The sequence below is a fragment of the Leptopilina boulardi genome, unplaced genomic scaffold (assembly GCF_019393585.1).
Source record: "Leptopilina boulardi isolate dan_hultmark-lab unplaced genomic scaffold, ZJU_Lbou_2.1 LbouV2_122, whole genome shotgun sequence".
Taxonomy (NCBI): domain Eukaryota; kingdom Metazoa; phylum Arthropoda; class Insecta; order Hymenoptera; family Figitidae; genus Leptopilina; species Leptopilina boulardi.
The window spans coordinates 1,024,436-1,040,911 of record NW_026137666.1 but is presented as its reverse complement, the minus strand read 5'-3'; the positions used below and the strand labels follow the sequence as shown (position 1 = coordinate 1,040,911).

The 16,476-nt window shown below is 29.8% G+C and overlaps 2 protein-coding genes across 2 annotated transcripts in view; one reads left to right on the top strand and one right to left on the bottom strand.

The window, feature by feature from the left end:
- The window catches only part of LOC127287467 (beta carbonic anhydrase 1), a 246,247-nt gene that overhangs the window by 67,390 nt on the left and 162,381 nt on the right, over positions 1-16,476 (top strand). The gene's annotated exons all lie outside the window — the stretch shown is intronic.
- On the bottom strand, positions 7,287-7,937 carry LOC127287292 (uncharacterized). Its single transcript, XM_051314129.1, has 2 exons — positions 7,767-7,937; positions 7,287-7,658 (listed from the first exon to the last, which is right to left on the bottom strand). The coding sequence occupies exons 1-2, from the start codon at positions 7,935-7,937 to the stop codon at positions 7,287-7,289; spliced, it is 543 nt and encodes a 180-aa protein (XP_051170086.1).

Below are 16,476 nucleotides of genomic sequence, written 5' to 3'. Positions count from 1 at the left end.
ATTTTAGCACTTAATACATGCGCATAAATAATAAATTAGGAAAACGGATGCGCACTTTAATAAAATTTTACTGATACCTGCGCAATAATAATATCTTCTGTCAATACATGCGCAGTATGAAAAATTATCAAAAGAAGATGCGCACATTATGAAATTAGAGAATATTTATGCGCAGTTGAAATATAAGCCCTTAATACATGCGCATAAGTAATAAACTACGAAATAAAATGCGCACTTTAATAAAACAATAGTTATACTTGCGCAATAGAAATATCTGCTATCAATACATGCGCAGTATGTTAAATTATCAAAAGAAAATGCGCACATTAAGAAATTAGTAAATATTTATGCGCAGTATAAATTTTAGCACTTAATACATGCGCATAAATAATAAATTAGGAAAAGGGATGCGCACTTTAATAAAATTTTACTGATACCTGCGCAATAATAATATCTTCTGTCAATACATGCGCAGTATGGAAAATTATCAAAAGAAGATGCGCACATTATGAAATTAGAGAATGTTTATGCGCAGTAGAAATATTAGCCCTTAATACATGCGCATAAGTAATAAACTACGAAATAAAATGCGCACTTTAATAAAACGATATTTATACTTGCGCAATAGAAATATCTGCTATCAATACATGCGCAGTATGGAAAATTATCTGAAGAAGATGCGCACATAATGAAATTAAGAAATAATAATGCGCAAAATAAATATTATCACAAAAACATGCGCATAAATGATAAATTATGAAATTGTTTGCCAACTTTAATAAAATTATACCTATACCTGTGTACTAATAAAATATCTGTTAATTATACGTGCGCAGTATATGAGGTACTTAGAAAATTCGACACTAAATGTCTTTGCCGATTATTTAAAATAAAAACATATTACTTTGATGCATATTTTGAGTTCCTACATCATATCTAATGACTCTATCAGAAGTATAAATAATTTTTGAAGGTCATCATTTTATTGCATATTTCAGTATCATCATGCTGATTAATGATTCAATATGAGTTTCAGTTACCAGCTAGTGCAATAGTGACTTAGTTTGAAAGAAATTATTCTATATAGGTTTATGTTTAAGTGTTTTGATATATGTGTAAAACTTTACATTGAGGTTATTCAAAAGATGATTGAAATGATTTTTATAACAAGAAGATACCGTACTCATGATATATATAAGGCAAAATTCCTGTAGCGAACTAAGTGAAAAAAGTTGATCGGATCGGGCTGTCACTTGCACAAAGTTTAGCCCCAGGGGTGAGTAATTTATCCACGAATTATTGTTAGGTTTTTTTAAAAAATGTCGGGGAGGGAGGAGGTTGAATTTTTTTGAAAAATTTAAACAGTGGATTTTTGAAGACTTGTAACTTTTAAACAGCAAGAAGAAAAAAAATTTGACATATATGTTTTCTTAATGTTTTTTTGTGCTCTTTCGATTGGTGAAAAAAATTCAAATTAGACCCATTGCTCTGAAAATCAAATTTTATTTTGATTTTGCTTTAAGTTCGGTCCTTTTTATTTTTTTTTATTTATTTTTTTTGAAAGCTAAAAATGTGTATTTTCACGACAAAAAATATTGAGATGTTGTTTTTTGTTATTTTTGAAATAAGCTCAGTCGCGCTCCAAGACTCGAAAAAATAACACAATGCGTCAACTTTTTTGCAGTGTAGGATGAATATTAGGTATGCTATAAACGATAAAAAACACAGTATATTGGTAAGTGTATAAAATACGAAATGAAATTATTTAAATTAAATAAAAAATACATGAATTAATAGTAGCTTATTTGCGACTGTTACTGTTTGCGTCAAATATATTTTATAAGTATAAATGTTTCTTTTCGAAAAGTCATATGAGTTTTTGACCCAATAATTGTCATAAATAAAAAACATTATGTTTAAAAAAATGTTTGATAAATAAAATCATAAATAATAGCAATAATTCTACTAATTTCCAGAATACGTTCATACATTTAACCCTAAATTATTGAAGACTTACGATTTACTCGTTCTAATATTTAAAAATTTTTAAAATCTGATATCAGTACTAATGCAGGACTAGACTCTGTCCTTTCATAAAAGAAAAGAGATGAACATAAAAAATTCGATTGTTTTCATTGTTTTTCTTGCGAGATTCACGGTTTTTCGAGACGAGACTCGCTCGAAGTGCATAACTAGATATCATATTCTTAATCAGCGACCCTGCGTGAAGTTATTGTAAACTATATACTTATATGAGGCATTTCATATGAGAATACGGGGTCAGGTCTCGGATTTTTCTCAAAATTCGGTAAATTGTAGTGATGGTGGTGCTGAATAAGTGAACAAAATTGTGAATTTAAAATTTTTCGAGATATTTACAACAACAAATTAGAGATATATATTTTTGCTTTACTTATAACTTTTTCCCTACTAAAAATAGAGAGAAATGTTAAGAATGTTTTTTAAGCAAAAAACCGTAACAATTTCTTAAAAAAATAAAATTGTTTATAACTTTTAAACATGTTTTCCCTCCTCATTTTGAAGCGAGAAAAAAATCATGAATATTGTTTAAGTGAAAATAAATCTATGGTTAAATTTTTGAAATAGCATTATTTTTTGTTTACGAGATATTTATTAATTACACGACCGTTGGAAATTGTGCGACCTCTGCTTTTTCAACAACTATAAAACTGTTCAAATCTTTAAAAATATTAAAACTAAAAATTTTTCCTCTTTATTTTATCAAAGCTAATAAAATTCTGAAAGAAATGACACCTTGACAAGGAGAATATGTTAATTTTGCTTCCTCGTAGAGGAAGCTATGTAGTCCTTTCGTTTATAAAATTTTTAAAAATGGTGAAAACAAATTTTCCTCTATATAGAAAAATGTTATATGAGATCCTGATCAATTGTCCGGATGTATGTATGTGTGTGTGGATAGTTTTTGTGAACACGATATCTTTAAGAGGTTTTAATAGATTTGGATAAAATTTGGTAGGCTTATTTTACACATTAATCTCTCAAAAATGACGAGAGGATTTTTAAAAATACCCCCAAAAAAAAATTTTATCGTCTTTTTTCCAAAAAATTTTTTTTAATTGAAAAAATTTTTTAATCGAAAAATTTAAGCTAATATATAATATAATCGTCTTCCTTATGTCAAGATGAATCGATTGATATATATAAAGTATAGATTTGATTGAAATTTAAAGAATTAATGAAAGTTAAAAAATCAAAAATTCTCATTTTAACTAAAAAATGTGTTTATTTAAATTCATGTTTATATATGAAATAATTTTATTCCCTGCATTGAAACAAATTGGTTGGTATATATAAAGCATAGATTTGATTTAAAATTTGAGAATTAATAAAAATTGAAAAATCGAAAATTCATATTTCAGCTAAAAAATTTTGTGTTTTTTTAAAATTCAAGTTGATGAATAAAATAATTGTATTCCTTGCATTAAAACGAATCGATTCGTATATATAAAGTTTATGTTACACTCAAAATTAATTAAAATTTTCTTTATTTTTCAAAAAATTTAATTAATTTAAAATATTTTTAACTCGAAATGTTTTAAATCAATCAATTGAATTGGACAAATTCATTGCTTCCTTCACGAGGAAGCGAATTTTTTGCTTCACACAATGAGCAAGCATAATGTTTATAAAATAAACATAAAGGACCCCCTCCTTGTTCAATTAGATATCTAAGAAAAACCCAATTTTCAATGTTTTTACTATTTTTTTTATTTCTCTGGCAAAAATTAATATTTTTAAACGTTCTTAGGCTCATTGAAATCGTATTTTGTTATGCAATTCAAATTATATAAAACAATTCATGTACACATTCTTCTTTAGCGTATGCAAACCGTGAAAGTTGGCTCATAAAATGTCAAAAAATTTAAATTTAATTCTACAATAAAATATGATGTTTAAAAATCAAGTAAATATATCATTCTAAACTTCTCTGATTTATGTAAGTAAATTTAAGATTTATACATTTTACTGATCATTTTTTGTCATATAAATATTAATCACAATTTTTTGACATTTTATGAGCCCACTTTCACGGTTTGCATACGCTAGGGAAGAATGCGAGGAAGAATGTGTACATGAATTGTTTTATATAATTTGAATTGCATAACAAAATACGATTTCAATGAGCCTAGGAACGTTTAAAAATATTAATTTTTGCCAGAGAAATAAAAAGAATAGTAAAAACATTGAAAATTGGGTTTTTCTTAGATATATAATTGAAAAATTAACATATTCTCTTTGTCAAGGTGTCATTTCTTTCAGAATTTTATTAACTTTAATAAAATAAAGAGGAAAAAATTTTAGTTTTAATATTTTTGAAGATTTGAACAGTTTTATAGTTGTTGAAAAAGCAGAGTTCGCACAATTTCCGACGGTAGTGTAACTATCAAAAGTTAATAAAAAATAAAATAATTTACAAAGAACTAAAATTAGAATAATTTTAAAAATGCCATTCCAATGCTTATCGAAATCGGCACCTAACGAGTCCTATATGAACTATTTACTATTTTGGATAAACGGGCGTTAAATTAATAATTAATAATAAAAATTATTTAAATTTGAAGATATAATCTTCTGTTAATAATATAGATTGTTAAAAATGCTATTTCGACAGATTTTTTTGACGCAGAATTAGATGATCTTTCAAATAAAAAAAGAATTGACGATTTATCTCCTTTTCTTCAAATGTTATTAATTATAAATTTAATACCCGTTTATCCAAAATAGTAAATAGTTCATAAAGGGCTCGTTGGGTGCGGATTTCGATAAGCATTGGAATCACAGAAAAAACCTAGTCTTATTTTTGTTGCTACTCATTTTGAGTCCATGTTTTTTCTGTGATGGTATTTTTAAAATTATTCTAATTTTAGTTCTTTGTAAATTATTTTATTTTTTATTAACTTTTGATAGTTAATTAATTAATATCTCGTAAACAAAAAATAATGCTATTTCAAAAATTTAACCATAGATTTATTTTCACTTAAACAAAATTCATGATTTTTTTCTCGCTTCAAAATGAGGTACAACATGTTTAAAAGTTATAAACAAATTTTATTTTTTAAAGAAATTGTTAAGGTCTTTTACGTAAAAAACATTCTCAACATTTCTCATTATTTTTAGTAGAGAAAAAGTGACAAGTAAAGCAAAAAAATATTGCTGTAATTTATTGTTGTAAATATCTCGAATAATATTAAAAATTTTTAATTCAAAATTTGTACACTTATTTGACACCACTATCACTACAATTTACCGAGTTTTGAGAAAAATCCGAGACATGACCCCGTATTCTCATAAGAAATGCCTCATATAAGTATATAGTTTACAATGACTTCACGTGCTACAAAAACTAAATAATTTTTTTCTTGGAAACTACAAGACATACTATCTTTTTCAAAGTTTTTTATTTTTCAGGACATTGTACAGAATATTCATGAATTTTATGAAAAATATCGAAGATATACTTTTCGAATTATTTAAACAATTAAAATTGTTTTTTTTTTTAAATTAAACTTTTTCAGTTTTTTTTCAAAATTTTTTTTCATGAAAAAGCAGATAAATACGAGTATTTAAAAAAAATTCATTTCCATTGGTTAAAAATTACGTCAGTTATAATAAATCAAAAAAAAATTACAAAAAATTTAAATGTGCAATATTTTGGAAAATATTTTCAATTTTTTAAAAATACTTAGGATTTCATTTTTTGCCCCTTAAAGGGACCCAAATTTTCAATATTATAAAAATTTATCAAAACAGCATAAATCGGTGCGATCACTTGACGTTGAGTAGCTCACTAGCGATTGATTAGGGAATTAATTAAAGTTAAATAAATATGATCATGAGATTTTTAGAATTTTTGTTACTAAAAGTAGTAACTTAATTTATACCATTTTCAGGTGCCAAAAATTAAATTCATACTTTAAGAACATTCAATGTGTCTTATATTTCTACCATAATTTAAGTAAGTAGCGATTGATTAAAGAATTAATGAGGGTAAAATGAATATGATCATGAGATTTTTAGAATTTTGGTAATTAAAAGCAGTAGCCGAATATAAAAAATATATATAAGTCAACCATTAAATGCATACTTTGAGTACCATCAATGTTTCTTTTGCTTCTATCAGAATTTTAGTAACCGTCGGTTGTTAATGTAATTAACAGGATGTAATGAGTAAGAATATAACGTATTAAGACAATTTGCTTTATAGAAAATGGTAGAAGTCTATAAACAATTTGCATTATTCAACAAGTAAATGCATACTTTTGGTACCATCAATGTTTCTTTTGCTTCTGTCAGAATTTCAGTAACTGGCAATTGATTAGCGAATTATTCATGGTAAAATAAATATGGCTTCTATTAAAATTTTAGTAACTAGCGTTTGTTAGCTAGCAGTCTATAAACAATTTGCATTAGTTAACAAGTAAACGCATACTATGAGTACTATTAATGTTTATTTTGCTTCTATCAGAATTTTATTAACTGGCGATTGATTAGGGTATTAAGGAGGGTAACAAAAAATATGGAGAGTAGATTATCAGAATTTTTGTATCTTAAAGTAGTAGCCGAATATAAATAATTTGCATTTGTCGAAAATTAAATGCATACTTTGAGTACAATTAATGTGTCTTAAATTTTTCTCAGAATTTAAGTAACCATCTATTGTTAATGTTATTAATACTATTTAATGAGTAAGAATATAAGGCAGTACAGGATAGTAATTGAACTCGTATTCTAAACTAAAACAATTTATTTACTGTAAAAAGAAATTATATCAAACAAAAATGATTGCAATGGTTTCTTGGTGAACTTTGTCGAAATACTACCACATGTAGTCGAGTTCTCGTGCAGCTTCGTTTGCGCCACAACGAGGCGACGATCTAAACTAATATTAAATGGTACAAAATTTAAATTGAATACACGTACATCAGCCGCCCACCAATTAATCTTGATTAATTTAAAATTTCAATTTCGACCGGCAATTTGCACAATTGGACGCTTAAGAATACTATTAGCCGTTTTAACAGTTACGACCCTAACCTTTCCGTCTGCACCGCGGTGCGATTTTACAATTTTTCCCAAACGAGGCGAGTTGGAGTCACAAATTAGAACAACGTCGTTGATTTTTAAATTCTCAGTATCACAGGTCCATTTTATTCTCTGTTGCAATGAAGTGAGATATTCTTGTTTCTAGCAAATTCAAAAATCTTGGGTAATACGCTGGTTTACCTGCCACCGATTTAATTGATTCATGGGAACTTCTTGATGTCAGGATCAGGCAAGTTGGTGAGCGGTTCCCCGATTAGGAAATGAGCTGGCGTTAAAGGCTGTAAATCAAATAGCGTTGAAGGCAATGAACACAAAGGTCGTGAGTTTATGCAAGCTTCGATTTGCTCCAGAACGGTGCATAATTCCTCGAACGTGAGAAGAGTCAATCCGATCATTCGTTTCAAATTGAATTTACATGATTTCACTCCCGCCTCCCAAAGTCCTCCCATGTGTGGAGCTAAAGGTGGAATGAAACTCCAATCTATTTTCCGAACGCTGCAAAAGTCATTGATGGAATTATGAGACTCAGTTTCTAGCAACTGGTATAATTCCAGCAACTCATTATTTGCTCCCTGAAAATTCGTGGCATTGTCGCTAAACAATTACGTTGGACAACCACGTATCCCTACGAAACGCCGAAGAGTGACAATAAATTATTCAGCTGTAAGGTCGCCAACAACCTCCAGATGAATGGCCTTGGTTGAAAAGCAATCAAACACGGCGATGTAGGACTTGTTGGTCTTCCTTCCTCGACCCTTGTTTACGAGTGTGGTTATAGGCCCAGCAAAGTCGACCCCTGAAACTGAAAATGCTCGCTGAGGCTTCATTCTATCTGGTGGTAAGTCACCCATGATTTGAGTAAGATGCTTAGGATTATTGCGAAAACAACGAGTGCACTTATTCACAGTTAATCGTGCAAGATTTTTCCCACGAATGGGCCAAAATTTTTCGCGAATTGAATAGAGCAGTGCATGAGGACCGGCATGCGCGAGTTGATGATGCTCTCTTTTAAACAACAGCTGGTTAACTCTGTTATTGCTCGGTAGGTCAATGGAGTGCTTTACATCATATTCTCACGGAAGAGTGGCTCAATCTGCCGCCCAACCTGATCAATCCTGAAACGTCAAGAAAAGGTTTTAAACACGATAATGGACTCTTAATGTTGATTTTACCTTCGGACTTCAGATTCTGAATCTCCTTGCAAAAATGAATGTTCTAGATGTTCTTCAGAATGCACTGTCTCGATTGAGAAATTTCAGCAACTAAAAGCTCTGAAAAGGCTCGATTGGACGAATCTTTACGCAAGTTTGATATAAATCTCAGGCAATAGGCTATTACCCGTTCGATTTTAGTTAATGAAGAGAAATGATTAATGACTTCATCAAGATAGAGGATGGAATTTTGAAAGCAATGAGTACTTGTAGTTCTGATTTAAATTCTGATCGGATTATTTCAAGGTCTTGTACAGAAAGATTAAAGTTTGTGGGCATGATTGATAAATATTTAGAAGAGTCTGATATTATTGAAGGTCCTGATCACCATAAGGAATTGTCTTTTAGCTTTTCGAAACTCGCAAGAACTATTGTTGAATCAGTCCAAGCGTTAAGTGAATGAATTTTAATCCGTGGAGTATTTTTTACCTTGGTCACCAATCTCACCAACAAGACTGCACCACAAATTTCGAAAGTCTTCACAGCACCAATATCGTCGACGATTGTGCGCGAAATCGTTGACTCACTGGACTCACTTAAAAAAGAAATTAATTCTTTTTTATTAGATCGCCATTTATGCAACTCGAATTTTCCATTAATTAACAAATTTTGGAGTTCATTGATCAACGACTTCGCCTCGGGTAAACTATCAACACCTGTCAGAATCCTTTCGAACATGAAGACAAGTCAAGGCAGAAGCAACTGACGAATTCATCGATCGATTTCCATTAGTTTTTGACGTAACTGGACCCGATACGATCCAACCTAGTTTTGTGTTCTGCAAGATAGGCAAATTCTTTCCAAGCTCAATTTTTCCTTCATCTAGCAAATATACGAAAAACTCTCCGCCAAGAAGCATATTAATGTGACCAGGGTCAGAGAAAATTGGATCTGCTAATTTTACTGAATTTGAAACTGATAATGCTCTTGTATCGACAGGGGCACTAGGTAAATCTTTCGTTATTTTTGGGACCACAAGGCATTGAACATTTAATTGACAATTTGTAACACGAGAATTTAACGTTATTTCGCAACTATGAGTTATTTTGCATGACATGTTATTTAATCCCGAGATTGATTTACCAAATTCTAAAAGCTTTGTTCCCGTTTTATTGCATGCTGAGATAGTAATGTTTGCCTCACTTGCGCTGTCTAAAAGTACGCGTAATTGGTGGACGGAACCGTTTACGTGTTTTACATTGACGATTGCGGTAGACAATAAAATATACTTATCTATCCCTGAATTGACGATATGATGAACTGCTGGAATGTTCGCCTGGTTGACTTCATTGTTCACCGTGGGTTCCTTTGATAAATCCGTTTTTTGTTGACCGATGTGTGACACAAGGTATTGTGCCAACCTCCAGAATCACGGCAAGAGCTATATTTGCATGACTTCACGAAGTGATCGTTCGTCAAGCAATTCAAACAAAGTTTGAGTCGCTTGGCTTCAAGAATCCTTTTTTCGGCACTAAGGTTTAAACATTCCTCGCACGAATAGATGAAATGTGGACCCTTGCACATGTAGCACCTTCCACCCGCTTGAGATGTTGAGACAAAAGCGACTGGTCTGTTGGCTTGATTTCCCTTGCGTATTTTTGATGATTCTGTCGAATTGTTGATTTTGACTTTGGAGTTTGACGCTGCGTCTTAAGTAATAAATCCACTTGATGATGCTCTTCTGTCCAACAGTTGACATCGTCGTTGAAGGAAATCTATCATTATATCAACAGACACTTCTTCCTTTCCCTCGAGAAATTCCTCCCAATGACGTCTTGTTAGTTTGTCAATATTCTCTTCTATCATGTACAACAATAGATCGTCCCACTTGTCAGTTGGGAGTTTAATGGGTTTCAAAACTCTAAGATGTTTTTGTATGTTTTGTATGTGATCTATCAAGTTTTGAATCCCAGTAGATGATTCGACGTCAACCTGTGGTATCTCGAACAAGCATTGTATGTGACGTTTGCAAATAGTTTTGTCGTTGTCAAAACGATCGTTTAACAATTTCCAAGCGACTTCACAGTTTGTCACGGAAATCTCAATCGTTATTTTCGCTGCGACTCCTGATAGGGCACTGATCAGATACTGGTGTTTTTGCACATTTGGCAATTCGCTCTCGTGAATTAATGTTCTGAAAGTGTCCGAGAATCGCTTCCAATTCTCAATCTTGCCGTCAAAATTAGGTAAGTTTATGACGGGCAATCTTACGTGAGAACTTGAATTTGAGGTTGAAAGTCTCTCATTGGTTGATTGATTTGAAATTTGTAGAAGAATCTCTGCTTGTTGTTGAAGCACAACACTTGAAACACTTTTGCAACGTTTAAATAAATAACACTCGATTGACTTTTTTCCAATTGTTCCTTTTACACTGTTAACAAATAAAACAAAAGACAAAGATGGCCGCTAATCGACAATTGATGCGTTCATAAAATATTCTTGAATTTCTAGACAAATTGGATTTTGCGCATCTCTTGTCAGATCCGGCTCGAAGGACAAATGTACAGGATAATAATTCAACTCGTATTCTAAACTAAAACAATTTATTTACTATAAAAAGAAATTATATCAAACAAAAATGATTACAATGGTTTCTTGGTGAACTTTATCAAAATACTACCACACTTAGTCGAGTTCTCATGCAGCTTCGTTTGCGATACCACGAGGCGACGATCTAAACTAATCTCAAATAGTACAAAATTCAAATTGAACACACGTACAGAGATATTCAGAAATTTTACTAATGGAAAGTGGTAGTAGTCTATAAACAATTTGCTTCAGTCTACAATTAAATGCATACTTTGAGTAACATCAATGTTTCTTTTGCTTCTGTCAGAATTTCAGTAACTGGCAATTGATTAGGGTTTTAAACAGGGTGAAAAGAATATGAAAAGAAAAATTATTAGAATTTTTGTTACTGAAAGTAGTAACCGAATATAAACAATTTATATATGTCAACAATTAAATGCATACTTTGGCTACCATCAATTTTTCTTTTGCTTCTGTCAGAATTTCAGTAACTGGCCATTATATTGATTAGGGTTTTAAACAGGGTGAAACGAATTTAATGTATTAAAAAAATTTGTTTCATGGAAAGTGGTAGCAGTCTATAAACATTTTGCTTATTTATGAAGTAAATGCATACTTTGGGTACCATGAATGTTTGTTTTCCTTCTGTCAGAACTTCAGTAACTGGCAATTGATTAGGGTTTTAAACAAGGTGAAAAGAATTTAACGTATTATGAAAATTTGTTCCATGGAAAGTGGTAACAGTCTATAAACAATTTGCATATTCAAGAAGTAATTGCAAACTTTGGGTACCATCAATGTTTCTTTTGCTTCTGCCAGAATTTCAGTAACTAGCGATTGATTAGGGAATTAAACAGGGTGAAATGAATATGATAGGAAAATTATTAGAATTTCTGTTACTGAAAGTAGTAACCGAATATAAACAATTTTTATAAGTCAACCATTAAATGCATACTTTGAGTACCGTAATGTTTCATTTCCTTCTATCAGAATTGTGGTAACTAGCGATTATTAAATTAATTAACAGTAAGTAATAATGAGAAGGATTATAACGTATTAAGAAAATTTGTTTCATGGAAAATGGTAGCAGTCTATAAACAATTCGGTTATTTAACAAGTAAATGCATACTTTGGGAACCATCATGTATCATTTCCTTCTATCAGAATTGTGGTAACTAGCGATTATTAAATTAATTAACAGTAAGTAATAATGAGAATGATTATAAAGAATTATGAAATTTTGTCTCATGGAAAGTAGTAGCCGAATATAAACAATTTATATAAGTCAACAATTAAATGCATACTTTAGGTACCACCAATGTTTCTTTTGCTTCTGCCAGAATTTCAGTAACTAGCGATTGATTAGGGTTGCAAACAGGGTGAAATGAATTTAACGTATTAAGAAAATTTGTTTCATGAAAAGTGGTAGCAGTCTATAAACAGTTTGCTTACTCAAGAAGTAAATGCATACTTTGGGTACCATCAATGTTTCTTTTCTTTCTGTCAGAATTTCAGAAACTGGCTATTGATTAGGGAATTTAACAAGGTAAAATGATTTTGGTCAGAAGATTATTAGAATTTTTGTTACTAGAAGTAGTAGCCGTATATAAACAATTTACATATGTCAACAATTAAGTGCATACTTTCAGTACCATCAATGTTTCTTTTGCTTCTGTCAGAATTTCAGTAACTGGTAATTGATTAGGGTTTTAAACAGGGTGAAATAAATTTAACGTATTAAGAAAATTTGTTTCGTGGAAAGTGGTAACAGTCTATAAACAATTTGCATATTTAAGAAGTAAATGAATACTTTGGGTACCATGAATGTTTCTTTTGCTTCTATCAGAATGTTAGTAACTAGCGATTGATTAGGTAATTTAACAGGGTAAAATGATTATGGTCAGAAGATTATTAGAATTTTTGTTACTAAAAGTAGTAGCTGAATATACACAATTTATATAAGACAACAATTAAATGCATACTTTAGGTACCATCAATGTTTATTTTGCTTCTGTCAGAATTTCAGTAACTAGCGATTGATTAGGGTATTAAACAGGCTGAAATGAATATGATAGGAAAATTATTAAAATTTCTGTTACTAAAAGTAGTAACCGAATATAAACAAATTTTATAAGTCAACCATTAAATTCACACTTTGAGTACCATAATGTTTCATTTCCTTCTATCAGAATTGTGGTAACTAGCGATTTTTAAATTAATTAGCAATAAGTAATAAAGAGAAGGATTATAACGTATTAAGAAAATTTGTTTCATGGAAAGTGGTAGCAGTCTATAAACAATTTACATATGTCAACAATTAAGTGCATACTTTGAGTACCATCAATGTTTCTATTGCTTCTATCAGAATTACAGTAACTGGCAATTGATTAGGGTTTTAAACAGGGTGAAATGAATTTTACGTATTAAGAAAATTTGTTTCATGGAAAGTGGTAGCTGTCTATAAACAATTTGCTTATTCAAGAAGTAAATGCATACTTTGGGTACCATCAATGTTTCTTTTCCTTCTGTCAGAATTTTAGTAACTGGCTATTGTTTGGAATATTAAATAGGGTGAAATGAATATGATAAGAAAATTTCTAGAATATCTGTAACTGAAAGTAGTAACCGTATATAAACAATTTACATATGTCAACAATTAAGTGCATACTTTGAGTACCATCAATGTTTCTTTTGCTTCTATCAGAATTACAGTAACTAGCGATTGATTAGGGAATTTAACAGGGTAAAATGATTATTGTCAGAAGATTATTAGAATTTTTGTTACTAAAAGTAGTAACCGAAAATAAACAATTTTTATAAGTCAACAATAAAATGCATACTTTGGGTACCATCATGTATCATTTCCTTCTATCAGAATTGTGGTAACTAGCGATTATTAAATTAATTAACAGTAACTAATAAAGAGAAGGATTATAACGTATTAAGAAAATTTGTTTCATTGAAAGTGGTAGCAGTCTATAAACAATTCGGTTATTTAACAAGTAAATTTATACTTTGGGTATCATCATGTATCATTTCCTTCTATCAGAATTGTGGTAACTAGCGATTATTAAATTAATTAACATTAAGTAATAATGAGAAGGATTATAACGTATTAAAAAAAATTTTCTCATGAAAAGTGGTAGCATTCTATAAACAATTTGCTTATTTAACAAGTAAATGCATACTTTGGGTACCATCAATGATTCTTTTCCTTCTGACAGAATTTCAGTAACTGGCTATTGATTAGGGAATTTAACAAGGTAAAATGATTTTGGTCAGAAGATTATTAGAATTTTGTTACTAGAAGTAGTAGCCGAATATAAACAATTTATATATGTCAACAATTAAATGCATACTTTGGGTACCATCAATGGTTCTTTTGCTTCTATCAGAATTTTATTAACTAGCTATTGATTTGGGTATTAAACAGGGTGAAATGAGTATAGAAAGAAAATTATTAGAATTTTTGTTACTGAAAGTAGTAACCGAAAATAAACAATTTTTATAAGTCAACAATAAAATGCATACTTTGGGTACCATCATGTATCATTTCCTTCTATCAGAATTGTGGTAACTAGCGATTATTAAATTAATTAACAGTAACTAATAAAGAGAAGGATTATAACGTATTAAGAAAATTTGTTTCATTGAAAGTGGTAGCAGTCTATAAACAATTCGGTTATTTAACAAGTAAATTTATACTTTGGGTATCATCATGTATCATTTCCTTCTATCAGAATTGTGGTAACTAGCGATTATTAAATTAATTAACATTAAGTAATAATGAGAAGGATTATAACGTATTAAAAAAAATTTTCTCATGAAAAGTACCATCAATGTTTCTTTTCCTTCTGACAGAATTTCAGTAACTGGCTATTGATTAGGGAATTTAACAAGGTAAAATGATTTTGGTCAGAAGATTATTAGAATTTTTGTTACTAGAAGTAGTAACCGAAAATAAACAATTTTTATAAGTCAACAATAAAATGCATACTTTGGGTACCATCATGTATCATTTCCTTCTATCAGAATTGTGGTAACTAGCGATTATTAAATTAATTAACAGTAACTAATAAAGAGAAGGATTATAACGTATTAAAAAAAATTTGTTTCATTGAAAGTGGTAACAGTCTATAAACAATTCGGTTATTTAACAAGTAAATTTATACTTTGGGTACCATCATGTATCATTTCCTTCTATCAGAATTGTGGTAACTAGCGATTATTAAATTAATTAACATTAAGTAATAATGAGTAATAATGAGTAATAATAATTAAAAAAATTTTCTCATGAAAAGTGGTAGCATTCTATAAACAATTTGCTTATTTAACAAGTAAATGCATACTTTGGGTACCATCAATGTTTCTTTTGCTTCTGTCAGAATTTTAGTAAACGGCTATTGATTAGGGTTTCAAACAGGGTAAAATGAATTTAACCTATTAAGAAAATTTGTTTTATGGAAAGTGGTAAAAGTCTATAAACAATTTGCTTATTCAAGAAGTAAATGCATACTTTGGGTACCATCAATGTTTCTTTTCCTTCAGACAGAATTTCAGTAACTGGCTATTGATTAGGGAATTTAACAAGGTAAAATGATTTTGGTCAGAAGATTATTAGAATTTTTGTTACTAGAAGTAGTAGCCGTATATAAACAATTTACATATGTCAACAATTAAGTGCATACTTTGAGTACCATCAATGTTTCTTTTGCTTCTGTCAGAATTTTATTAACTAGCGATTGATTAGGGAATTTAACGGGGGGAAATGATTATGGTCAGAAGAATATTAGAATTTTTGTTACTAAAAGTAGTAGCTGAATATAAACAATTTATATAAATTAACAATTAAATGCATAATTTAGGTACCAACAATGTTTCTTTTGCTTCTGTCAGAATTTCAGTATCCAGCGATTGATTAGGGTATTAAACAGGGTGAAATGAATATGATAGGAAAATTATTAGAATTTCTGTTACTGAAAGTAGTAACCGAATATAAACACTTTTTATAAGTCAACCATTAAATTCATTCTTTGAGTACCATCATGTATCATTTCCTTCTATCAGAATTGTGGTAACTAGCGATTATTAAATTAATTAACAGTAAGTAATAATGAGAAGGATTATAACGTATTAAAAAAAATTTTCTCATGGAAAGTGGTAGCATTCTATAAACAATTTGCTTATTTAACAAGTAAATGCATACTTTGTGTGCCATCAATGTTTCTTTTCCTTCTGACAGAATTTCAGTAACTGGCTATTGTTTAGAATATTAAATAGGTTGAAATGAATATGATAAGAAAATTTCTAGAATATCTGTAACTGAAAGTAGTAACCGTATATAAACAATTTACATATGTCAACAATTAAGTGCATACTTTAAGTACCATCAATGTTTCTTTTGCTTCTATCAGAATTTCAGTAACTGGCAATTGATTAGGGTTTTAAACAGGGTGAAATGAATTTAACGTATTAAGAAAATTTGTTTCATGGAAAGGGGTAACAGTCTATTAACAGTTTGCATATTAAAGAAGTAAATGCATACTTTGGGTACCATAATGTTTCATTTCTTTCTATCAGAATTGTGGTAACTATCGATTATTAAATTAATTAACAGTAACTAATAAAGAGAAGGATTATAACGTATTAA

Bases quoted from the DNA above. Each gene is read 5' to 3' on its own strand.
- LOC127287292 (XM_051314129.1), bottom strand. From the start codon at position 7,937: ATGGGTGACTTACCACCAGATAGAATGAAGCCTCAGCGAGCATTTTCA. The intron at 7,659-7,766 runs GTTGTTGGCGAC...ACGAATTTTCAG, and splicing joins CCAAGGCCATTCATCTGGAG to GGAGCAAATAATGAGTTGCT.